The following is a 26,548-nucleotide window of genomic DNA, read 5'->3' on the forward strand; positions in this document are numbered from 1 at the left end:
TGGCACATACAGGTGTCAGTGATGAGGCTTGAACAAGGTAGGCACAGGAACATAATTCTGTACTGGTAGTATTTCTGAAATATTTCTATTTTTTAGAACAGATGGATAAACTGTGAAGAGCTTCAGAATATTAGTTACGTGATAAGAACAAGAGAAATTTCAGTGTCTGATCATAAAAGACAGAACAGTGAAGGTTGTCTCCATGTTTATTTAATCCTGAGCACATAAGAAAAAACAGACAACAAGGCCTGCATGAAGGATATTTCATTTTGGAAATGGGCAAGACCTGAGAGTTACTAGTGAGACTGCAGGTTCATATATATCTGGCAGAAAAGTCATCAGTTCAGAATTCTAGTTTGGAAATATAAACTTCTAAATTTGTTTTGAGAGTTCCTGAAATTTCAGCTAACAGGAAGGACATGCTAGTGCAAGCAAGGACTGTAATTGATCTTACATGGTCCAATTCAGACCCTTTATAAGCAAATACTTGTTTTCAGCATGATCAGCAGTGTTGTATCAGTTATTCAGTTGTTAATGTAGAAATATAGCTGTTAAAACCCAGTACTCTTGATAAATAAACAAAGAGGGAAGAGGAATGTAGGGCAGGCATGGGAAACAACAAAAGAAAATGGACATAAATAATCCCACAACTGTGCAACCCAACTCTCTCTCTTTACCTTTCTTTCACAAATTCCATGGGCCATGCAAGGAAAGAAGAGGATACTTTTGTAAATATTGTTTTTAGGATTTTGCAGTGTGAATAATCATAATGTATCACCATTTACATCCATACAGTAAACATATAGTCACAGCTTTATGTCATTCCCCTAACTGTTGCCAGCAACTGTGAATTAGATATAGTTACAAGCAAGCTTCTTTTTTTTTTTCTTGCAACTTTGAGCTGTTGTAAGAACATTTTTAAAGTTCTACTGACCTCTGTAGACACTAAAATAACAGCAGAAAATTCTCACATCTGGAAAAGTGAACTTGTTTACATGCATTTACTTAGCAGTCAGTCCATCAACTCTAGTTTTTAATGAAGCATTTTTTTCCTTTTGGCAGAACTATTTATTTGTATTAGAAACATGCATAATTTCCAGGAAGACATTCTTGCAGCCACCTGTAGATGCTTCATGAATGACTGATCTACGTAGATACCATAGGTAAAAGGAAAAAGGATTTGAATTGTAAATTGCAGCTTGCAGACTACTAAATCTCGCTGCACACTACTCTGGGCAGTATGTTGAAGACCCTGGAGATATTCTTTAGCTGGCATTTGAAACCGGCACAAATAAGTGAACTAAGGACAACAAACTTCATTAATCATAGCTACAATATCAAGGCTAACCTAACAAAAGGATTAACAATGTACAACTGCTGAAAAAAATAGACATGTAAGGAAAGATTTTCCTTTAATATTAAGTATTCAGGATGGCTCACCTGAAGCAGACTTTTTCATCTCTTTTCAACTGCTTTAGGGAAACACCATCTCTCTTTTTGGGAATGGTGAGATGGGACAGCTGCCTAGACAAAGATGAAGAGCATGTGAATTTTGCTAGAAGAGATGAACTGAACAGAGCTCACAGTGAGGAGAGAGAGGAACCAGGTGGACTCCTGAACTTTGAGCTTGATGTTTGCCACCAGGATCCAGAATACAAGTCCCCAGCTCCCCTGCCACGTGCCCAGGTCAAACTGATCACCAGCTGGGAAGCAGGATGGAATGTAACAAATGCCATTCAGGTAACCTTTTACGTCCCCACTCATTGCAATCATCATTTGAAAAACCCGGTCATCACTTAGCCTGCTTTATTTTACTTAACCATACCAGCATTTTGCAATATTGTAAAAGGTTTCTATGAATTTCTCACTAACATATTGCAACGTTTCTGCATAAGATTAGCGCTCTGAAAAAATAAAGTTGCAATGGGAAAAAAAGATAGATATGTTAGCTAAAGTTTAAAAAAGATTTAAACTAGGTGAAAATGAAAAGGTGGTGATTGCACCTGTTTTGGAAGTGCAGACATTATCTTTAATAAGTATATTTGAATTCAGTGGCAGAGATGTTTGATAGAAATGTGAGGTAAACATCTAATAAAAAGAGGATAGTAAAAGCCAGACTGACGTCAGACATAAATTTACTGACATGTAAGTTAGACTAGATATAAACTGGAGCACGAAGCACAAGAAGTGTAATAATACTTGTCAATGTTAAAGAAAATAGTCAGGTTGAAAAGACTGAAAGCATTTGGTCCCAGCATTCTGTGTGGAATTTGAGTATCATTCTGAATCCTTATATATAGCATTAAATGTTTCAGATTCTTTTTCTCACTTTTCATGATTCATTTCCTTACATAATTCTGTCATTACCACTAACTTTCTGTCTGACATGGTGAGAAGAAAGCAGTATCCACAGACACATCTAGTCCCAGTAACTGTTACTTAAACACACTTTATGCCACTTTAATTATAGAAAAATAATCTTTCCAGTGTCACACAAGTCTGTGATTATGCTGATGAATATTTGTTTACATATCCAGTTCATCCCTCAGCTCTGCAATGGAGGAGAAAAAGGACCTATTTCTAACCCTGCTGTAATTTCAAACATGAGCACCACCACGAGAGCCAATACAATAACAGGGCACAGTGGCATATCGTACTCAGAGAGTGTTCAGCTGTGAATAAAAGCGTGAAGTCCTAAAATACCCCAACTACATTCTAGTAACACATTTTATCTTCAGTCTCCCTCAGCAGCATCTAGTCAGGACAGGAGTCTGGGATGAGAGCCCATTGTTGTCTCTGTGAGTTTTGCCTTTGATTTCACCAAAGCCAAGATTTCATCCTGGAAGTCAATTTTGTCAATATTTGCTGTATGACCTTTTGGCAAGTCACGTTCTCTCTCACCCATTGTTTTCCTTTCTGAAAAACAAAAGTCATAATGCCTCTGTAAATACATCAAAGTGCCTAAAAATTCCTGAATGTCGTTATGTACACAATTACTATTAATTATTAATTTTATAGCTTTCAGTTAAAAAATAGACCAATAACACAGTGCAAAAACACAATCAAACATACAGTTGCCTATTTAAAAGCAGGACAAATTTAAGCTGAATTATCCAATCAATCAGATCAGTAACTATGGTCTTAGTCAAAACTCTCAGCATGCTGTGTTACATACTGCTATTGGATCTCATTTGGTCAAATATTTTAGAAATCAGCATTAAAAGAGCAGTAGGCTACAGCTGTATTGAGCTTTCCTCCTAAGGCAGGCTGGGGATAGCAAAGCCTGGGAGCTGCAGTTTCGTTAACAGTACAACCGAAGTGTCCTAACGACACATTGTGAAACTGTGTGCATATGTGAGCACATACGTGAATCTATGTACACGTGTGTATTTTTCTTATTTCCCAATACCTTGGCATTTGGTTTAGGAACAAGGGTAGCGAGCAGAGAAAGGGAAGGGGAAAGGCAGGAGAGGAGGAGAGAGGAGAGAATTTTGAACGGGCATCTGTCAGTAAAAATGACAGTATGAAGAAAATTCTATGAATAGCTTTGAAGAGAAAGTCAGAGTTGTGAACAGAATGATTAAAACAATCCAAACGTTCTTGACTGGTGAAGACAATCTATGCTAAAATGACAGTTGTTTTTGCCCTACCCAGAGGAAAGGGCAGAAGTGTTTTGCATGGCAATTAGAGGTAAACATTTCAGCAGAATTCTGAAGTGTTCTAAACAGTTATTCCAGTGAATACAATTAGTCTAAAAGTGAAATTATTTCACAATCCAGATTTATTATAGGAACAATCAATTCTTTGGTCTCTGAAATTAAATACAAGGGTTTTCTTACAGTGTTTTAAATGCAAATATTTTCAAACAAACAGGTAGAGATTTTTATTTTGTTTTTAGCTTCAACTGAAGAAATGTGCACTTTTGGTGACGATTCTGTATGTGTAAATGATTGCTTCAGACATTTAAAGTTTCCAGGGAAACATGCTTTGTATTCCAACACTGCACAGGCAAATGAAAGCCTGTATCCAGTTAATCTAGGTAAGGACAGAGACCATAAAGCTGAGTTAATTCAAAAGGGAAAATGAACAGCATCATCTGGCAGAGTGATGCAAGTTGCATTTGTTTGTATATAGCAGTAAAAGGCTGAAAAATTTTGTACTGACTTTACAGTAGTGCTGGATAGATAAGCAAAGCAACAGTCATGAGAAGGTAGTTGAATTCTAATGGTACAGTATTTCACAGCAGAACCAAAGGACAATAAAGTCTGTTTATTTGCCAGCCACATGTAGGAGGATTGTTGCAAACAGTATGGAGAATGTTTGTCCAACAAAGAGAAAGCCAAAGTAAAAGAAAAAGGCATTCATTCTATAGTATCGTGAAGGGGTACAAGGCAACAAAGAAAGGAGAAAAAGCAAGAGAGAGAAAGGGAAGAAGTGAAATAATGGCAAGAAGTGAAATAATGTTCATATCAGCATAACTGTAATTTACACCATTGTAAGTCTATCTCCACTTTGGTCTCAGGAGCACAAACAAGTTTAACTGCAAAAAACTCAGGCACTTTACCAGGCAGCTCCAAAGTGCTTTCAGTATTATGATGTTTGTACAATCTTTAAAATACAGTGTAATATAAGTGCACAATTCTTCCCTGGACATTTGGTAAAACATGATGTATCAAAGCATACTCAATGTGCTGTTTGATTCAATGCACCTGATGATACCTAATGTAGCCATCTTTTGTCTCCTGTCTTTTGCAGAGATTAGGTTGTACAAAGATCAGAAATACCTACAGCAGAGGCGATTTTCTTGTTCCATGATCAGAATAACGCAATAGGGTGCTTGTCTATTGCGAGTGCTTCTAGGAATAACAATAATGCAATTAGTATTATTAATAATTATTAAAAATTGTGTCAATAATAAATTAATAATTATTACAGTAGTGATCATAAATATGCTCATTATATTTATATTTGGTATATTGTACATTAGAAAAGACTCAACACTTCAATAATCACCACTTTTAAAAATGAAAGTGTATATCTGTATATCCTTCACGATGTGCCATTATAGATACATTTCCATATTGGGTTCCAATTTGGCTTATTTTTATTTATGTAACTCTAAAAGATTCACTTGAGAATATCTCATAGTTAATATTTTTCTATGATGTTTCCTCTGAGTTACCTGCCTTCATCACCCTAATATAGACTGAATCTTTAGAGTGCTTACTATCAACAACTCCCAAAGACTCAAGTGGAAAACACAGTGACACTGAGAAATGGAATTAGCAGACATGCCCCTAAAGATATAAAGGCAAACATCTTTTTAAGGTGTCTAAACGCCCCTCCCATTAAGCTTTACTGACACCATATTTAAGCATTTTCTAAATATAAATATGTACATGCTTGTGTGCTTAGAAAGCTAAATGCTTTCGCCATTGGATCATTAGATGTACCACAATACAAATCTTCTCATCCTCAACCTTAAATAATTTAGTCACTTTTAACTAAATAACTACCTAGATCTTAACTGCAGTACTTGATCTTAAGTATTTATTTTCCAGACTTGAGAACAAGGGTCAATCCTTTCTGGTGCCCAGAGCAGTAACTTCCTTGAATTATACATTGAAGCGAAAGTCATACTCTGAACTAAATTATAGATGTCTGAGGGAAGCAAACTTCTGCATTTCATATCAAGAGGTGGTACTGAGAATTAAAGGGAGATGCCCGATGCTGATATCTAACCCAGGACCAGTAAGTAATTCAAGTTTCCAAATGGAGCTAGTCAAAAAATGACAGCGCAAAGTAAAATTCCAAGACTGTAGGACTATTGTGGTGCACATAAAAATGCCAATTAATATGATTTTAGTTGAAACGCACCTGCAGAACTGGCCAAATTTATTTTTCATAGGTTTGCAACCACAAACCTATATAGCCACAACTGGAGACCCAAAAACAGCCTAGAGCCTGGTGAGAGCCATCTAAACTCAGATCTGTTTTTCCTATGATAGAAAGTCACCATTATGCAATGCAATTGATAAGAGATGTATTTTAGGGAAGAAGACTCTGTAACTAATGTTTGTGCCCTAGTTTTCTCTTTGGATTTTCTCTTGAGGGAAAAAAGGGTTCCGGACATATGTCACTACTTCATATAACCTTTTATTTCAGCTGAGACACTGCAGCAGATTTCTTTAGTTTTGTGCACATATTCATATAGCACAGAGAAGGCTGCATACAGGATATATACTCTCTCTATTCCCAACCCTACTTTTTATCACACAAGATTTTTATCAAAAATGTGTTATCCTGCAACAATGAAATTATATCTACTTCACAGAAATCTCTTTATTTGACATGTAAGCACTGTGCAGTGGACTGATTTTGAGTTAACTAACTGCTATTCCCATAAATCTAATTAGAGAATGCACTATATCAGTCTGCTTTTCCCTTGGTCAGCTGCAAACACTAAAAATGTTATGAAGCCAGAACTCCTAAACATAGAGAGGTGGCTCATCTAAAACTGTTTATTGTTCCAGGAAGAAATATTTGGATTGTTCTCATGGGATTTAAGTTGCTGGTTTTTAGGTTTTGCATTTTATGTTGTTTGTCACATCATCTGGGCAATGAACAGATGGAGGGAGCATTGAATGGATTTACATCAGCATATTCTACTGTAACTATTATGGAAATGTTAGGAGTGGCAAATCAGTTTTCCATAGCCCCTCTGTGTCAGATTTGCCAGCAAATAGGAGCTGTTATATAACATAACTACTCCACAAATTATTCCCTGGACGTACAGACAGTCCCAACATATGGACAATTGGTTCAGAAAGCACCATACTAGCTCTTGAAGCATCCCAGAAACAAGTACATGGGTTACACAAGTAATGGATCAAAGTATTGCAATTCCTGCAGCCTTCTAGATGTTAAAATGACATATTAAAAATCTTCAGAATTTAAAGTAGTCCTTAGATTATGCTTGCCCGCACCATGGGCCTAAAATTGCATTTTCTAATAGATGAGTTGCAAGAGAGTTACAGGAGGTGTCTTTCTCTCTGTCTCCTTCATAAATGACACTAATAGCCAAGAAAGTATTTATTTGAGACTTGATTTTTAACAATGTCAATTGTCTATTATTTCCAACAACTTTAGCTGAAACTCTTCTTGGCTAGTACTTTTGAAATCTGTATGTTTCAGCATCTAAATTTCAAAGCCACCGTATTATCTTGCAGGTTATTCTTTGAAACAGTAACTAAGTCACTGCAATGCATAGTATACTTATCCTGGGGTTGACGTCCAGTTTGTCACAGTCTGGTCAGGAAAGTCTTGCGGAATTTGCAGGTGCCTGTTTCTTGTAAGCAGAGACTTCTTGTTGATTGTTCACTTGTCATATAAGTTTGAAAATCTTTTAATCTGGAAAATCTACTACTAATAATCTTTTAGAACAGTTATTTTATAGTTGTGAGGCTATAGTCCTCCTACATGAAGTAGATGATAGTTGAAATTTTGTGCAAGTGAAAGGACAAGTGACTAGCAAGTAAGCATACGGTAGTGTGGCGGGTTAGCCTTGGCTAATAGCCACTTTCCCACCGCCCCACCAGCTGGGCAGGGGGAGCAAATAGAACAGGAGTGAGAAAGTGCATGGGTAGAGATAAGGACAGGGAGCTCACTTACCAGTTAACAGTTGTGGGCAAAACAGACACAACTTGGGGAAAATTAACTTTATTGCTAATTAATATATATATATATGTTTAATTACTGCATCTGGTATTGGGAAACAAAAAGACAAACATTAAAGTAATACCCATCCTCCCGCCTTGCCCATGCTCAACTTCACTCTTTCACTGCAGACTCCTCTACAGCCCCCTTCCTCCTCTCTCTGTGGCATTTTCAGCCCTTTCTTACACACGCTTTCCCCAAGGCACCACCATCTTGGCTGAGGGGCTCAGCTGCACCCTGCAGTGGGTCTGTTGGAACCGGCTGGAACCGGCTGTGTCTGGCACAGGGCAGCCCCGGCCTCTCCTCACAGAGGCTGCCCTGCAGCCCCTGCTGCCAGCACCTGGGCGCGGACACCCGATACAAGTAGTAGAGCACATTGATCTTGCTGGTGCTTATCCTAACTAAAACTGCTGCATTCCAGTGCAAAACAGCAGTTTTGCCACTACCCAGTGTGTGTTTGAGGACAGAGAAGAGAACAAGTGCACAGACACAGCTGAGGACTTGGACACTGATTTTCAGCCACCTAACTCATTTGCCAGTAAAGGCTATGAACAAAGATTTGTGGTCAAAGGTAAACATGGCCTCATGCTGGGGGCCCTCCTGCTTACTCCCTCCTGCCCTTCTCCTCCTGCCCCACAGCAAGAGGGAGCTCCTTGCGGGTCTGAGGGAGTCAGAGCAGGGAACGGGCGCCGAGGTCCTGGTGTGGGGTTCAGTGGAGGAGCTGGGAGAGACCAGCTCAGTTCTTCTTACAGTGGTGCTTTCTAGCCAGTAATAACACGAACCTTTGCGTTAATTGGAATTTGTGCGTTGGTTCGGGATGCTGCCAAATTCAGCTTGCCAACAGACACCCTTAGTGGGGACATCGGTATTTCTACTATTTTATATCTCAGTTGGCTTAAGTACAGTTACATGAACGAAGTGAAAGCACGTCTCCACCGAAGAGCTCTAAAGCCTGCCATTCTTCAAAGGCCAACTACTGTCAACGGTGTTGCTAGAGCTTAATAGACAGCCTGCTGAGTGACAGAGGTGTGATTTACATGCACATTTACATATATATGCAAAAAGGGTGTGTCAGTTTGCATTTCTCCCATGACATATGTAAAATAAATGGTACATGTGAGTAACACTTCAGAAACCTGAACATTGTGCTTCCGCCTCCCAGACCTCTTTTTCTTTCATTTCATCATTAGGAGACCTTCAAACCACCCAGGAGTTGGCCTGCTCTGGGGGTGTTAATGCCTAAAAAAAGCTTTTGCATTGGTAGGTAGATAACTACAAGCACACACAGGCTACACCACTCTATTTGTATTTTTCATTGCAAGAATTTTTCATAAGGAGAAGTATTACATGAATTAATACACAGGGTCATGACCAGCCTCCTCTGCTCTATACTGCTGTCCATAACCAGGCACACAACAAATGCTGGTGATCTCTCTTGAATGTCTGCCTCACGCCTTCCTCCCTGAGGTCATCACTTGCAGCAGGCTCAGGCTCTTGGGGCTGCTGCAGACACTGCTGATAGACACCACATCCTTCACCACCTGTGGGAGTGTGTGACGACAGCAGAGTGTGTTTTCCTGGGCCGGTTCAAGTTCACATCTTATTTAGATCCCTCTGCTGCCCACATAAAATATTGGTCTGTCTGTTCAGCAGGCAGTAGAAGCAGCTAAACAGAGCTCCTTGTCTTCCATCCAGAGTCTGCCCACACCAACCTTTCTTCACTGCCTGTGAATGTCTTTGTCCTTGCTGCCATGCAGGCCTATCACCTGGCATCATCTTTCAGTCAGGCCTCTTTCTAAATCCTCACACTCAGACTATGTCCAGCTTCTGCTTATTTTTACTGTAAAACCTCACTAATACATAGTCTGATTTACTGATCCACAAGGCTAAAACTCTTATCTGAGCACTAATAATTCCCCCATCTGGGTCACAGTAGCACACTCTTCCCTGACCTTGCCAAGCTCACCCCATGCACACCCACCTGGAAAGCTGATGCAGTTCCATACCCCATGTGTCCACCAGCTCTTGCAACCATCAAATCAAATGTAAGCTACTGATCTTTTCTTTAACAATCTACCATTTATCTTTCTGCATCTCTTGACTCTGATCTCTGTTCTTCCAGTTACAATTACCATTGTCAATTTGTTAAATATTCAAACAAGCGTTCCTATGGACTTATATGAAGATATTTATTTGCACTCCTCTGATCCTCTTAGAAATGTCCTTTTGCTGAAAATTTCATAGTTCTAAGCTACATTAAAACCACCATTTGCTCTCTTGACTCACAGTTTCCAGTATGGACTCAAGGTTTCCTTGACTCCCCTGTCTGCCTGTATTTCCTGTTATCTTACCCCTAGATTTTAAATTATTTGGAGAAGAGACCATCTTTTTGTACTTTGCACAGTGCCCTACACAATGGGATTCCGATCAAGGACTTCCAGGTGCTCCAATAATGAAAACAATTTTGAAAGTAAGTCTCAAAATGTTTTCTATTTTACAGAAACTCTTTACAAAATAATGGTTGTTTAAATGTGGCCTGTGATAAATCAGCTTGACATTGGATTCAATTTCCTCTCTTTTTTTCTATATAGAATGGATTCTCCTTGCTATTGAGACACATTGCAGGGGCTGAGCACAAGATAAATCAGCAGACGAATGTGATAAGGGTACCTTTAGAATATTCAGCCATTAAAATGGGCATTCCATCTTAAAAATCCAGATGGTCAAGAAAGAGAATGACAGAACCATGATATCAAAGATAAATGGATCATAGCGTTATGAAAATTATACCCTTTGAAACAGTAAATGTTACCAAACAGGATCGAGTAACTGTCAGCTGCTTGAAAGCAGTGATCACTTTATTCCATGGGAGAACCCAGTGCACCACGACGTGTTGCAGAACAAGGATCTCTGGCTCCCTCAGGTGAAGGGAATAGCTGATGTACTTTCCCGCTACACTAAAATCAAATTAATCTACCATGCTTTTTGGTCTCATCAATCCCTGAAAACATTTTTAACAAGCTGAGTGAAAACAGATGGTATCATTTCTCCTTTTTTATTCATGGCAGGTCACATGGTATTTGAAAACACTATTATTAGGCAACTTCGAATTTCTATATCTGTTATATCTGCTTACTTTATTGTTGTGATATTATGTTTGACAGTTACCTTTCAAAACAAAGCCCAAATTACATATCATAATTATTTGCCAGCCTTCTGTGGCTGAGATCATTTGTACGCTTGTGCCTCTCTATAACATGTCATTGACCAGCTTTCACTGATGGAAAATATTCTTCTTAAAAATGTTCTTTCTGTCCCTATTCTTAAGCTTATGAGGTGTGTAACCTCAGTGAATGTGCTTTAATAAATGGTATTTAGACATATAACGCCTCTCAAGATAACATTCCTCCCAAGACAGCAAGAACATAGTGATAGGCAGCAGAAAGTCAAATATTTTGTCAAATTGTATTCCCTTCCTGTTTTTTATAAACTTCCTTCACTTCTATTAGCAAATTTTCAGAAGGGAGCTCATTTTTTTATAAAAAGAAAGAGTGAGCCTTGAGGTTCATCAAGGAATAAAGGTTGACAAGCTCAACATCTGCAGGTATGTATGAGAATTTAATGCTGAAAGTAAAGGATATCTGTCTGAATTATTATATGTACTGATAGAATCAGAAATAGTAATGTTTCTGTAGCAGACTTTCCAAATGGTAAAGCTTCTTCCACACAATCCGTAGATGGTTAAATGGTAAAGCTTCTTCCACACAATCCGTAGATGGTTAATCTACAGTTTACTTCAATGTGTATAATTCTTGACAGCAGGAGATCCGCTGAAATGGCACAAGCTCTGTCTGAATGAGCAAATGGAGCTATTTGAGAAAATAAAAAGCCCTAAACACTGATTACACACAGTACTGAAGATGATATATTGTAACCTAGTTTTAGCACAGTAAGCTGTATAAAACGTTTTGCCTCTGAAGCTAAATAAAAGAAATTGACTTCTATTTGCATCTATTCTCCCTCTTCTCCCCACACACACCATGTTTCTTGGAAGGCAACGTTTCTCTCTATTCTTGGCCAGTGGCACTAGTTTTGCCATATGTACAATACTGTGTTCACTAAATAGCTAACAAAAACAAAATCAAATCTAATATTTACTTCTCAAAAATGTAAACACATGAGTCAAAGTGAGGAAACATTCACTTCAACTCATACACACATACTCTGCTATCCATTTCAATTGCTCTCAGTCCATTTCTTGAATTGACACAAATAACAGCACCACCAGATTATGTTTTGTAGGTCCCTAGAGCAAGCATTTTTGGTTATGTTATCAGCTTTTGTAGCTACCGCTTTTGCCTGTACTGTACATAGGTATTTCCGTTCATGATAGGTTTTTTTATTGCTCAGTTTCCCCTCTAGAAACATGTTTGATTCAGGCTAGTTCCTCCCTGATAAGCAGAGGATTTTTTTTTTCAGTTTTAAACCCCATTCTAGTTTGATTATTTCAAACTAAATCTGGGTATTTCAGAAATTATGAATAGTTCTACTGAAGCCTGAAGAAATCTAAATATGGGTATAAAAATTATATGATGCAAGATATATTATTTCTCTTTTGTAATAAAGTTATTTATATTTATAAGAAGTTATCTTATTTTTTCTTTTATAATGACTGTTAATTCCCTCATTTTACTGTTTGTATCATATTTAGAAGTTGGCACTGACGTCTATTCTATCTATCTCACTACATTTTAAAGCCATTCTCTTGTCTCGTCTGCATGATTTCTGCAACTCCAAATGACATCTCCCCAGCCACCTTCCCTTAAGGGACTTAAAAATCTTCTTCTAAGCTTTAATTGGGATCTGGAGTTTAAAATGAGTTCTCCACTCCTGCTCTTGTTGCTTTTGCTTGCCTGCTGACTTTTTTCCACTTTTGCTGGGAAGCTAGCTGCTCTCAGAGCTCTTCCTTTTGTACTTTTTATTGCTGTCATCCCAAGTTAAAAATAAAATACCTGCACAAAACTGTAGGCTTCCCTCTGCCGCTTGGATGGGATTTCAGAGACTCTTTACTATCTCCTAAATTGTGAGGAGCTGCCATTCCACCCCTGAAGGTTTCCTCTCCTAATCAGAAAGGATAATCAGCTGCATAATGCATACTTTCCCTCCAGCCTCCTACTTATTCCTGTCTTATGCCTATAGTTAGATATTTCTCATATCCAGTCATTTTTCCTCACAGCCTCTTGCCCATCATATCCTCCTACCCCTTGTTTCTACCTCATATGGTTCACAAACTTATGTTCTAGTGTTCTCCAGTTTACCTAATGACACCTTTTTCCCCCTGTTCCTGCCTGCCCTGGTGCAGTCGTGTTCCCAAGTTATCCGGCTTCCTGCTCTTCATTTGCTTTTCCAGGGCACCTCACAGTCTCATGGCCTTCGTAAAGGAATTCATCTGACTCTACAGATGACATAAAGAGATAGGCATCTCTGATGGAGATTCACAAATCCTAAAATAAATGCCCTACACTGTTGGAATGAATAGTCCTCTGGTGATCCTTATTTCTATCCATCCTTTCCAGAGTGAGCAGATTAGCTTTACTTTTTGCCGTACGTAGATAGGTGAATTTAGGAAACCCATTCCTAATAAGTGTGCATCAAAGCAGGTAGATTTGTCATGTATGTCTTTTCTGCTACTGTGTGTACTCATTCATTAAATGTCTGTTTTAGACAGAAGAAGTTGGGTGAGATTAATCCAATTCATAGATGCTAAGAAGTGATCATTTCCTTGGGTACCAAAGAGAGTAAAAACAGTAGTCACTTCAGTAACTTTAGTAATAGTCACTGAGTTTTCACCTAAAATCCATTAATTTCACCTCACGAATAAATTGCGATTTTGCCTAAAAATTTGAATGTGAGAAATGAAAGTTATTTAGGAGAAAGGAACAGAAACTAAATGCAGTCTTAAAATAAATTTCTCAAATATGAAATCCCTACAGCTCTCAACACTGAAGTATGAACAAAGGAGAAATCCAACAGAGCTGAGAAGTTTTCCCTGCAGTGTCAGAATGGCTCAGGTTAAGAAAAAGAAATTAAACTCCTTTTTTAAATATACAAACTTTTATAGCAATTGCTTAACTAACTTTGTTTTAATAATGAAAGAAGTGTTTTTATCTTTATCCATACAGACAGTATCTGTATCTAAAAGTTAAGAATAAACCTGAGGTCTTTGTCAAAGATCAAGAATAATCAAGGTCCCCAGTTTGTTTATCCAGAGATCCTCAGCTGTTGTTTCCAGACAGCATCCTGTCTCCAGGTCTTTCCAGTGTGGCTGCAGACCAAGAAAATAAATTTTTAAAAAAGAGGAAAATAAAAAGAAAAAAATACAGAAAAGCAATATGACTTACTTTATAACTCCAGCACTTTTGTTCATGGGCCAGTAGAGGTCAAGAACCACTGTGTCACAGTTTGTACAAACAGAATGAGAAATACCTCCTCAAGTAGTAATACTTCCAAGTATTTTACATCTAGAGACATTAAAAAGTCATCTTCGGCATGCATTTTATATGCCATATGCCTGGTTTCACAATGCATAACTATATTCAAAATTTAATTTTTTGAAAAAAGGAGAGCTTAAATAACTTTGCTGTTATGCTGAGTACTCAGGGCATGCCAGAAAACTCAGTCAGATTTCTTTTCTGATCTTTAGTTTTTCTCTTTATTATTAATAATGCACATTTGGGAATGTTTGTCTAATCTACTTGAAATTCGGGGAATTATTCTACTTTGTTGAATTTTAAGAATGATGTGATTTTTTATGTCATTATAGGAGACACACACCTCCATTACGGGAATTCATTTACAACCTCAACTTTATCTGTGTCTGTGCATGATGAAATATCAGCAGTAAAATCAGTCGCTGCTTCTTTTATCCTAAAGGTAGAAGCCTCCGGGGATGCCACTGAAGTTTAACTGAGGTTAAAAGGGAAAAGCGGTAGAGATTTGTTGTCTATACACAGCCTAACTATAAGACAGCATCTTTTCTCACGTATTCCAGAAGAATATACTATGATACTCCGTATCAGTTTACTGATTCCTAGAGACCAAAAATAATAGTATACCACTATTTACATCTTTCATCCAGACTATTAACTATATTCTCTCCAGGCAGTGCTCTAAGACAAATTTCCCCTTTATACACCAAGCTCTGGGAGTCATTATAGCTTGAGTAAGAGTCTACCTAAAATTGGTGGTTGGGTCTGTGCTGAGGAAAGAACAGGATAATATTAGCCAGAGTAGGCTTCAGTCACCTTTTATTCTGCATGCAGTCATGATAAATCCTATGCCAGTTTTCAGAAAATATAACCCAGCTTCCAGAAGATGTAACCTGGCTTCCTTTTCACCTCTCAGAGGTGCATAAGGTTTGTTCCAGTGCAAAGTTCTTTGTAGTATGGGTTTGGTTTTTTCCATTTCGTCTTCAGCCTTACTTGTTAAAAGTAACAAGAACTGTGGCTTGTCCCATACAGGCAGCATTCAAGAAAAACTCCTAACAAGCCAAATGCTTTCTCCTAGCCTGAGTTTGAACTTTCTATGCACTTTAACTCTTCCTTTTGTTATGTCAGTACACACTCAAATAAAGTTATTTGGCTCCCCACTGCTTTGCTTTGCTTCTAGTCTCCCAAAGTCCCCCCTCTGCCTCCCCTCAAGCTCTTTTGACCACATTTTCATGGAAACTCACTTGCATGTTGCTATACTGGATGTTTTGAGTACTTGCCCGCCTTCAGGTGAAAACCTGAGAATCCCTGATGAGCTATAATGTCAGAAATAGGTAAGCAGCCAGTGAGTCCATGTTGCTCGCCACTACTGACTTTCAAAATAATGTTTGTTTTAGTTTTCAGTGCCTTACTTTTTTCATCTCTTTTTCCATCTCTTTTTTCTCTCTGCTACATAACACATAATAAAAGTCCTCATTCTTTTACCAAAGCCTGCTTTCTCCTTTGGGACCAAGCAAAATAATATCTTTTCTTAAAAGGTAATTTGCCTGGGAGATTTACTTTGTGTGATTCAGTGCATTCTTGCAGACAGATCTGAATTCATGCAAACTAACATTTTCCATCAAACCACGCAGAATTAAGCATCAAGCATATTATTTCAGTTTTAGAACAAATATGTAAACCAATAGCAAAGCCAATGGGATCAGCTGTCACACTCAATAGCAGCAATTCCTTTTTTGTTGAGACATTTTCTTTCCTCTGTTCCCCTCCCTAAACTTTAGGAGATTCTTAAGACTAATCTGGCCACTAAAAGGAGAACAAAATCAGTGGCTTCTGTCAGTCAAATAGACACATGCATTTTGCAGTGCAGACCATGCGACCTCCTTACTTGCTTATCTTATCACAGCATCTCCTGAGCAGTCTATATCTGCCTTATCATCTGCTTATGGGACCTGAAGGATTGACAGAACAACACTTCTAGAGTTCTTCTCAGTATATAAGGTGATTGTAGGCATTAATCACAGAATAAACACCTTAGCCACTTTCCTCCCTGCAGCTAAAACAGGCTGGCATTGGCAGAGAGAAAGAATAAGAAAAATCAGGAAAACCAAGATTGCTGGGGTCTAATTCAACCATCCCTGAAGTTAAAGAAAGATTTTTCGCTGACATTAAAGGAGATAGATCTGCTGCTAAGGTCATACAGGCCATGGACAGTATTTGAAGTTTTCCATAGAACAGCTTGTAGTCTTTTTGAGTTCAAACTCAGCTGAGCTGTGAACAAACTGTGAAGCAAGTGGGAAAGCAGATGAATTCTTTTCCTGGTGTCTGTAGAGCAGTGCCAGGAGTCTCGGTAGCCAGCTAGGGAACCAGAAATTCTTACTGCTGAGAAGAAATAGGATATAACTGATATTGCAAATACATGGTGGGATGATTTATGCGACTGGAATTTAAAAATAATTAGATAAAGCATGTTTACAGAAAAAAGAGTAGGTAAAAGAAGTGAGGGTGGCACTTTATATTAGAGAGATGATTATCTGTGTTAGAGCTATTGTCTGGAAAGAAAAATTGTATTGTTCTTGGTGACTTCAGTTTTAAAGACCAATGCTGGATGTTGTACGCAATCTGTAGTAAAACATCATTAAAGTTTCTAAAAATGATAGATGATAATTATCTAACACAAAAGGTAATGAACCTAGCATAAGGTAATTCTATTTTGAGCCTCATTACGTTGAATAAAGATGAACAGATCAGTGGATCTTATTACATTCATTATGGGAAAACAGAAGACAGTAATATATATACTTGGTACTTCAAAAGAGTGAATTTTACAAATCTGGAGAAAATTGTGAGAGATAATTGATTAGGAAGAATAAATACAGACAGCCAATTGTGAAAGCAATTTGAAAGTTGTTTAACGAGAATTTATGAGATGTCCAGAAGCCACACCTCATAATTAAGATATAGTATGCCTATGAGTTAAAACCCCTCCTACTTCAGGTGTGAAGTGAATGTATCAATTAAAATTTAAAAAAAAAATAGCAAAAGGGAGAACGGGAGGGTAAGAGTAATCTTTGTAAATTATAAATTATGAAGTATGGCAAAGAGACATAGGAACCCAAAGACAGTAGGAAAAAATGCATCTCCCAGGGATTAGGATAGTAAGAAAACAATTTTTAGGAATTAGGAAAAAAAAGGCTAGGTTTAGTGTAAAAATTTGAAACAAATACTAATAGTGGTATAAATTAAGTATGAATGGAAGTATGTGTCTTTATATGTGACTGTGTATGCTTGTCTAAAAGCACCAGGAGAAACAGCAGAACAAAGTTAAAAGGGAAGGTATGCGCTAACTGCTACAGAGCACCATATATGTGATTTCATTCAAATGGAGAGGTAGAAAAACTGACCTATAGATAAGTGTGAAGGGAATGAAGTAGAGAACAGTATCTATAAAACATGCAGATAAGGAAAGCAACAGTACTGTGAAATTCAGGAATTTTGCCTAATATTTATGAGGGATGAGACAAAATAACGAGGCAAAAGATCCAAAACTGCATCCATTCCAGAAGAGTATAGAAGGTACATCCAAAATCTGTTTGTCATCACTATTCAAGATGAACACCAGAGACACAGTGAGCACTTGACTGCTGTCATCCCTTGATCTCCTTGGTGCATGCAACTGATCCTGGCCAAGCCACTAGGACACACACACCAGTGCTGTTGAGTATGTGGATGTGAGAGTGGGAAAAATCAACTTAGAGATTTTCTAATGTAAGGTCACCTTCCTCTTCTCTGAGGTCTCTCACTGAATTTTGCTACACTGATTTCCTACATTAGCAGTAGAAGGAGGTTCTAAAATTGTTCTTAACTCTGAAAAAAGATGCAACTGTTCATAAGTAGTCTCTGTAGAGAATCAGGAGGATGTGCTCATAGCACAGGAGAACAGTGGGCCATTTTGTAATTTTTCAGGATGGGCATCATGCTATTCTGCATAAGACATTTAAAAGGTAACACTCAGAGTTTCTAGGCTGTGTGTCTACACTCCGTTGTGTACATATTCTCTTGCCCAGCAAGAGAAACAAGCATCTCTGAAAGGAAATTTGTCTCAGGTCTGCTAATGACCTATCTTAAGATAGGTGTGAGTTATAAATTGAGTTGCCTATTTTTTCCAAGCTTAGACTTGGACAATTAATTATTAGATAACTACAGTTACTATTTAAAATGGATGTTAAAATGTATCATCTCGTTAATATTTTGAAAGAAGAATGCCCAGCAAGTTTGCACTTGGGAGATGTAACAAAAGATACATCTGATCTGATAATACTCTTATTCAATCGCTATTACATGTGGAATTTTCAGAAGATTGTGGATATCATTCCAATATTTAAAAAGCCAGTTAAATCCTGACTAGTGAAACCTGGCAACAATTCTGAGAAAAAGAATGCAATTGTTAATACAGGTTTTAATTGATACAGAATAAAAAGCTAGGAATATAATTAGTGTCAATCATTATGGTTTTGGAGAAAGAGTCCTTACAGTCCTTATTAAACACACTTGATGTAATTCTTTGATGAGATTGTAGTATAGGCAGTGAAAGACAAATAATATATTTAGACTTTTAAAAGGAATTTTGACACATTAATACACAACATTCTGATTTAAAAATTAGTGCAACAATAGAATGCATCTTAAATGGATTAACAACTGCCTAAGTGACAGATCCCAAAAAAGTAACTGTCAGCGTGGATCTATTGTCAAAGGAATGAGTTTCTAGTTGGGTTAGGAGGTTATCTAGCAGCATAATTGGCATCTGGTCCAGTATTATTCAATGTAGTCAACAGTGATCTGGAAGAAGATACAAAATCACCGTTGATCACAGTGGTGGCTGAGAAAGGGAAAAGACCATGGAGGTCAACAAGCAAGTGGCTTGTTATCATGGCATGAGATTAAGGGATTTGCTATATTTTTTAATTTAGTGCTAATGAAGTTGTATCTTCATATAAATACCACAGCAACACAGGCTTGCATTGGTTCAGGAAAATGATTTATTTTAAATGACAACAAATGGTAAACAACATAATTAAATATTTTGTGGAAGTGTACTGAAAAGCAGGGTTCTTGAATTTATCTCCCTACTCTTCCAAGAAGATCCATGAAGGAGGCTTTCCTGTATAGTTTCTATGCCTAACCCATGTTCATGCAGGGAATCAAATACATAGTTGGGAAAATAGTTAGGCTTAAATGAGCCGCTCCAGTGGAGTAACTACAGATGGTGAGAAAGGCAATCAGAGCTAATTCAGCAGTCTGGCATATTAGCATGTATTCTGCATATAGGAGAGCTGTACTAACTGAATAATTTTCAGTTAAATTCTTCTTAATTTCTTAATTTATTTTTCCATCTGATTAAGTCTTAAGGTAAAATCTTTCTCTCTTTTTTTTTAGCATTGCTTTTTACTCCATTTTATTTCATTGTCTTTTGGCATGTCTCAACTCTGACCATGATTTGATCTTCTTTACTTTTTAATTACCTTTCTATATCTGCTTTGTTTTTCAAAGTGTCATATTTCACGTTAAAACAGCCTATGAAATGAAGCATTTTACTTGGGACTAAAAAGTCTTAAAACTGAACATTAAGGAATTTTGATATTTTCTCAGAGTGCTTGACTGTGCTCATTTATGCGTTTTTCTAAAGACATTTTATTCCTTGGGGAGGTGCTTGCCCTGAGGTGAAGTAGTGTCAAACAGTGAAGGCCCACTGTTTGCATTCTATACTAATCCAGATATCTAGTATTTTTAAACAAGCAGCCAGCTGTGGGAAACACTCCCATGTGCTTCAAATATTGCAGTCAAATCATCAACAAATGCAAACATGTTTTAATGTGCAGATGTCATTTGGAAATCCTGATCTGCTTGGTTTGTATCGTAGGTGGGTTGGTAATTTCTGGTGGTAGCTGTCATACCTGGTTGCTTCCGCTTGGGGGTATTCTGACAAGGGTAACGGTCGTGGTTTAACCCCAGCCGGCAACTAAGCACCGCGCAGCCCCTCGCTCGCTCCCCCCACCCAGTGAGACGGGGGAGAGAATCGAAAAAAAAGTAAAACTCGTGGGCTGAGATAAAGACAGTTTAATGGGACAGAAAGGAAGAAAATAATAATAATGATAATAATAATAATAAAATGTCAATAATAAAAGAATTAGAATATACAAAAGAAGTGATGCACAATGCAATTGCTCACCACTCGCCGACCGATGCCCAGTTAGTTCCCGAGCAGCGATCCCCCCTCCCAGCCAACTCCCCCCAGTTTATATACTGGGCATGATGACATATGGTATGGAATATTCCTTTGGCTGGTTTCGGTCAGCTGTCCTGGCTGTGTCCCCTCCCAGCTTCTTGTGCCCCTCCAGCCTTCTTGCTGGCTGGCCATGAGAAGCTGAAAAATCCTTGGCTTAGTATAAACACTACTTAGCAACAACTAAAACCATCAGTGTGTTATCAACATTATTCTCATACTAAATCCAAAACATAACACTATACCAGCTACTAGGAAGAAATAACTCTATCCCAGCTGAAACCAGGACACTAATAAATAGCTTCTAGCTGAGGCTGACCTTTCCTTACACGCCCTTTCCACTCTTGTCCTTGCCATTTCTTCAAAGGCTGATCACCAGTTTAGCCCTCAGTCCTTTCTTCTTTCTAGGCCCAGCTGCCTATGGCTAAGTCTACTCTGGGTGTTTGACAAGGACCTCCACCCAGGCACATGTATTCACTCATTGACAACGAACACTCCGCTTCCATCCTCAGTCTAGGGTGAAAATACCCAAGTCTTGCAAACGTCTTGAGAGACAAGGGAAGATGCAGCCCGCTGGGCAAGTTTGGGGTCCCTCCCTATACAGGGTGGATGGAGTGATAGCAAATAACACAACCGCTCAAGCTGAGACATGATAGCGAACTGTTTCAAAAACTCCATCTCCCCTGTACTCAACTGTGCGAGTGCTTTTTCGCTGTGATACTCTATTTTGTAAACAGATCACCTTAAAACAGCATATTTAGAGCGAACATATTCGACTTTGCACTAGAACAGTTGGAAATAAAACCATAAAACCACTCAGACAGGAACACTTCCCAGACAGAATGCTCAAATTGAGAGCTGGGAGGCAATTTAAGAAACAGTTCCTTTTGCTGAGCATTTTTAATTGATGCCTCACAGCTAAGGCTGTCTGTGCCATAATTTGGACACGAGAACACAGGATCAGAGGAGTCAATAAGAGCAAGTGCTGGGGCCAGGCTGGACCATATGTGCATTGACAAATGGTGTAGGAATTACCTGTGTCCCTCTTCCACTAGCAAAGAATCAGTGAAATGTTGAGACGCTCTATCTACATTCTCTGTACACTCACTCTTCATGAGAGGGGCACAAAAGCCACCTTCAGCAACATTCATGAAAAGATTTCTTTATGAAGGAGGAATTTTCCACAGATAAGTCACTTCAAGCAATGCTTTAAGGTTGCTGAGCAGCTTTAAACCAGAGAACACAGCTCGATGCCTGTACTGTTATATTACATTGACAGCAAAATAAGTGCTTATTAAAGATATCTTTTTCTTTGAAACTGAACTATTTAAACTTGGTGACGTTCAGGAAATGGTCCTAACAGAAAGTATTGCTTTTCGAAAGGTAAGAACAGAATATCAAATCCAAAATGGGTTTTGAAGTCTGACAAAGGGTGTTTCGTTCTTTGAGTTCTCGTGGACATCACTAACATTTTTGGCTATTTTGTAGAAATTTGACAACGTGCTGATACATGAAACTTATTTTTTCTTTTTTTTTTTAAATGGAAAAACTATTTCTGGCAAGGCAGGAAAAGCACTGTCATTTCACTACATACATACCTACTGTATCGGCATGTTCAGAGTTCTCCCATTTCTCTCTACTAACGATGCTCTGTATCCAAAAAGCTGCAAAACCAGTTATGTCCACAATGTTTGCTTTCTATTATTAACTGAAAGCTGAAGTTTACAAACTCTGGTAAAAAGATGTCAGCAGAAAGGAAAACTTACAGTTTCTGTAGAAATGTTCAATTTAGAAATTCTAAACTCTGAACTTTGAAATTGGCATCACTGATATATAATTTTAAGAAAGAATATATATAGTGCAAAAATGGGTTTGTTTAATAAGGTCTGAATTCAGAAGATGGAAAAAAAAAAATCAACCCCCAAAACCCCACCTCTATCATCCTGTGGTCTGTGTTAGGTACCAAATAAAATTATTTGATATAAACAACAGCAAGGAGATGTTAGAGGTTAGAATTATGTTATGCTCTGATTAACCTAACAATGAAGCATGGAAAAGCAGACACCTGTGGGGAGGACTGTAAATGGCTGTCTAATGTGATAACTTCTCTGAAAGACTTATGCTTTGGTTTAGGTTGAGGCTGGTCATATAAACATTAATAGACTAAATTCAGCAGGGGAGAAGCCATTGTGTGGGTAAGGCCTGTGCTGACATTTACGTGCGGTTTAATTATACAGTGACTCTTTGGGTCAGCAGATACCGTTTGAACTCCCAAATGCAGGTTAAGCGGCAAAATAATAATGCTGTGAGTACGGAACAAATGAGATACGCTTGCTACAAACTACAAGGAACTGAGAAAACATCATTGTTCTTATGTTAATATGGAAGATGACTCTGTGGCTTTTCTCTTCCTGATTTTTTCATAGACTTGGTTTATTTGTGATGTTTTTAAACTCAATCTGTTATGTAAATGTTCTCCAAGGATTGTTTTCATGGGAAAGAAATCACATGTTGTTCTTTAGGCAACTACCTAAGTTGCCAGTCAGTGAAAGCCATGATTAAAAATGGCATGATATCAAAAGCTACTGTTACATGTGTGCTGCCTGAAGTCTGGATACAGCCAGACGTCTAGTCTTTTTAAGAAAGTAGACTGTTAGATGGCAGAAATGGTAGAATTTTGAACAATTCTGTGAAGTTCATGTACAAAAGAAATGCTAATTACACTGCAAGCTAATTGGGTCATGAGATCTGTATTAGGATGGAGCTAAGCCGTTGGAGTGGGGAGATCTGGGTGACTGAAGTACCACAAGCTATGTAGTTGAATGTCCCAGCTCCTAAATGAAACAGCACCTGTGACATACAAAACCATTGTTGTAAATGAAGTCATTAAAAACAACCAAAAAAGGTATCTAGTCAATAACTTTATTATTATATCAGTAATACTAACTGAGGTACTTCTGTTTCAGTACATAAAGGCATAGACCTTTTTAATCGAAATGTGCCAGGGCATGTATTTAATATGATTCTTCCAGCTCTAATTCAGCTGAAAGCTGAAGATACCTGCATCTAGAGTGAAGCCTGGTGAAACAGGCAATGCTGCTCATTCATATGATGGGCAGTCCATTTTTCTCATTGACTTAGAGAAAAAATACTGCTCTAATTTAAGGACTCCTGATCTTTCTTTTCTGATTGATGGTGATCCCACAATCTGCCCAAAAAGGACTGCTGTTTTGTGGCTGGAAGAAAAGGAGAATACTTTTTATACATTGATGATTATTTAGTGTTTGAAAGATTGCCTCTCTTCAGAGCCCTCCCTGTGGATCAGGCCTGGGAGTACTTGTACCACTTAGAAGTGGGGTGCTAGGTATAAACCCTAAAAGCTGAGACAGGCACCTGCCTTCTTGATGAGCTCCGGCAGAGCTGGGCTCCTAGACTGCCCTCACTGAAACTGTCTGCTGGGTATAAAACCTGAGGGAGTTGATAGAAAACACCAAAGACAGAAGCGTGCCTGAAACACTTGTCCCCCACATAGCCTCATGTCCATGATTGTGGATGGAAAAGTCTGAAATTAAGATTTAGACCGTTAAACTCACCTCTTCTGCTTTGGCTCCTGAAAGCAGTCAGCGGCACTACCCACTCAGGAAGTGAGAGAAGAGTGGGTCGCCCTTTCTGCGAGGAGGCCTGTTTCTGTTGGGGATTCATGGGTTTTGCAGAGCAGATGGGGTTGCTCAGGTTTGGTCAGAAATAAAGTTTAGATGGATTTGAGCCAAATCAAGTCAGGCCACAATAGCAAACATGAGCACAAATGCTCATATTTCATCATGTCATCGGTGCTGTGAGAAATATTGAAGTAAAAATTTCTGTAGAACTAGTTAACTGTATTTTGTTTCCTCCCTACCTTTCTTCAGTCATCAAGAACAAAAATGCCTGACCAGTCTGACTAATGTGCATTGCTTAATTTCAGCTTTGTAGCATAAAAAGAGAAATGTCACGGAAGCATCTTCCCTAAATTGGATCTTTTTATGAATAACTATTGTTCGAGGGTTTTGTTGGTTTTGTGCTGATGGAAATTAAACCACATAAAAGTGTCGCTTGTCCTTAAATACAGAGAAGAAAGAGGGAAAAAGACAAAGAAATACACACAGTGTTCTGTGAAACTAAAATGTCACTTTTTTTTACTGGATAAAACAAGTATAATTCTGTTCCTTTCAGAAACTCTTTAGGGAAAAGTATGTCTATATTTTACATGTATTTTTAAACACCTAAATAAGTTTGCACAGTCTAGAATCTCAGCTGTGAGAGAAATCACTTTAGCAGTGGGCTTAACAAGAGCAAAGGCTGCATGAGGCATACAGAAGCCACAGAGGGAACACAAGCGAAGTCTGATGTCACTCTAATGCCATTTTCTTTCCAGAGGTCTGTTAACAGTTTTCAGACTGAAAGAGAATTGTCATTACTGGATCTATCTACAGTGCTATTTTTAGTTTGAATAAAACTTGTACAGATGATGCTACAGTTGCTTAATTTTACTGATATTGAACCTGTTTCATTAATATGCATGTTGACTGAATAACTGGCTATGAACCTTCTAAAATGTGCTTCTAATCACATCAGCATTAAATATTAACTAGGAACTTGACTCTATCATTCAGTCACGTTCTCTTTTTCCTAGCTTATCATTACATGTGTGTCAATAGGAGCAGTTATTTTTGCTGATAATTTCATTTATCATAAATAAACACACTTCTCATGATTGTTACTTACTTAGCTGAATGTAGCAGTACTTCCACCATGCAGTTAGGTGAAAGCAATGTTCAATGGAGGGCAGGTTTGGGAGTGTGGCTTCTAGTAAACATTTTGCCTCAGGGATTTTGTGCTCTCTTTTCTTTCTCTTTTTCCTCTTCAGGGAATATTTGTCCTAGGATTGCCGTATGCTCTTCTCCACAGTGGATACAGTGGCCTGTTTCTTATTATCTTGGCTGCAGCATTATGCTGTTACACAGGCAAAATTCTAATCGCTTGCCTGTATGAAGAAAATGAAGATGGGCAGCTCATAAGAGTGAGAGACACGTATGAAGATATTGCGAATGCCTGCTGCAAAAAGCTGTCTCCCAAACTAGGTGGCATAGTTGTCAATGTGACCCAAGTGATGGAACTGATCATGACATGTATTTTGTATCTGGTTGTTAGTGGGAACTTGCTGTCACATAGTTTTCCATATGTATCAGTGACTGAGAAAACTTGGTCTGTAATTGCATTTGTTACACTGCTGCCTTGTGTATTTATCAAGACTCTCAAAATTGTTTCCAAACTCAGCCAGCTTTGCTCCCTGGTCCATTTCATTATCATCCTTGTAGTGATGACTTACTGTCTCACACAAATACATCAGTGGTCCTGGGCAAAATTCAGACTCTCCATTGAGTTTGAGGACTTCTTGGTCTCTGTAGGGGTGATCATTTTCAGTTACACTTCGCAAATATTTCTTCCCACACTTGAAGGTAACATGAAAAACCCAGGGGAATTTAGATGTATGCTGAATTGGACTCACTTTTTTGCTTGTGTCTTGAAAACAACCTTTGCACTGACTGCATTCTTGACCTGGGGTGAAGAGACAAAGGAAGTTATTACTGACAACCTGCCGTCATTTCTTCAAACCCTAGTGAATTTGTGTCTCTTAACCAAGGCTCTTCTTTCTTACCCTTTGCCCTTTTTTGCAGCCACAGAAATTGTGTATGCTTGTATTTCTAGAGGCAACCATTCCAATTACATATCTCCACTATTTGCTCTGGGTGTAAGAGGCTCATTTCTCCTGTTAACTCTGCTGATGGCCATGTTCATACCACATTTTGTCCTGTTGATGGGTTTAACAGGCAGTGTAACAGGTGCTGCTATGACTTTTCTTCTTCCTTCTCTCTTCCATTTAAAACTTAAGTGGAAAAAACTATCCTTCTTAGAGAAATGTGCAGATATCTCTGTTTTTATTTTGGGTTTCCTTTGTAGCCTTGCTGGCATAGTTTGCTCAATAAAAGGGCTGCTTGAAGTATTTGGAGGGGTGTAA

General features: G+C 38.2%; 1 protein-coding gene across 1 annotated transcript; it reads left to right on the top strand.

Moving 5' to 3' along the window:
- The first annotated feature begins 1,503 nt into the window (after positions 1–1,503).
- LOC127014523 (vesicular inhibitory amino acid transporter-like) lies at positions 1,504–26,548 on the top strand. The gene is made up of 2 exons (XM_050893953.1): positions 1,504–1,740; positions 25,397–26,548. Exons 1-2 carry the CDS (start codon positions 1,504–1,506, stop codon positions 26,546–26,548), a joined length of 1,389 nt encoding a protein of 462 aa, XP_050749910.1.

Source organism: Gymnogyps californianus, chromosome 3 (genome assembly GCF_018139145.2).
Source record: "Gymnogyps californianus isolate 813 chromosome 3, ASM1813914v2, whole genome shotgun sequence".
Lineage (NCBI taxonomy): Eukaryota > Metazoa > Chordata > Aves > Accipitriformes > Cathartidae > Gymnogyps > Gymnogyps californianus.

Coding starts and splice junctions, on each gene's coding strand:
- LOC127014523 (XM_050893953.1), top strand. CDS start 1,504: ATGGTGAGATGGGACAGCTGCCTAGACAAAGATGAAGAGCATGTGAAT. Junction 1,741..25,396: donor ATGTAACAAATGCCATTCAG/GTAACCTTTTAC, acceptor TTTCCTCTTCAG/GGAATATTTGTCCTAGGATT.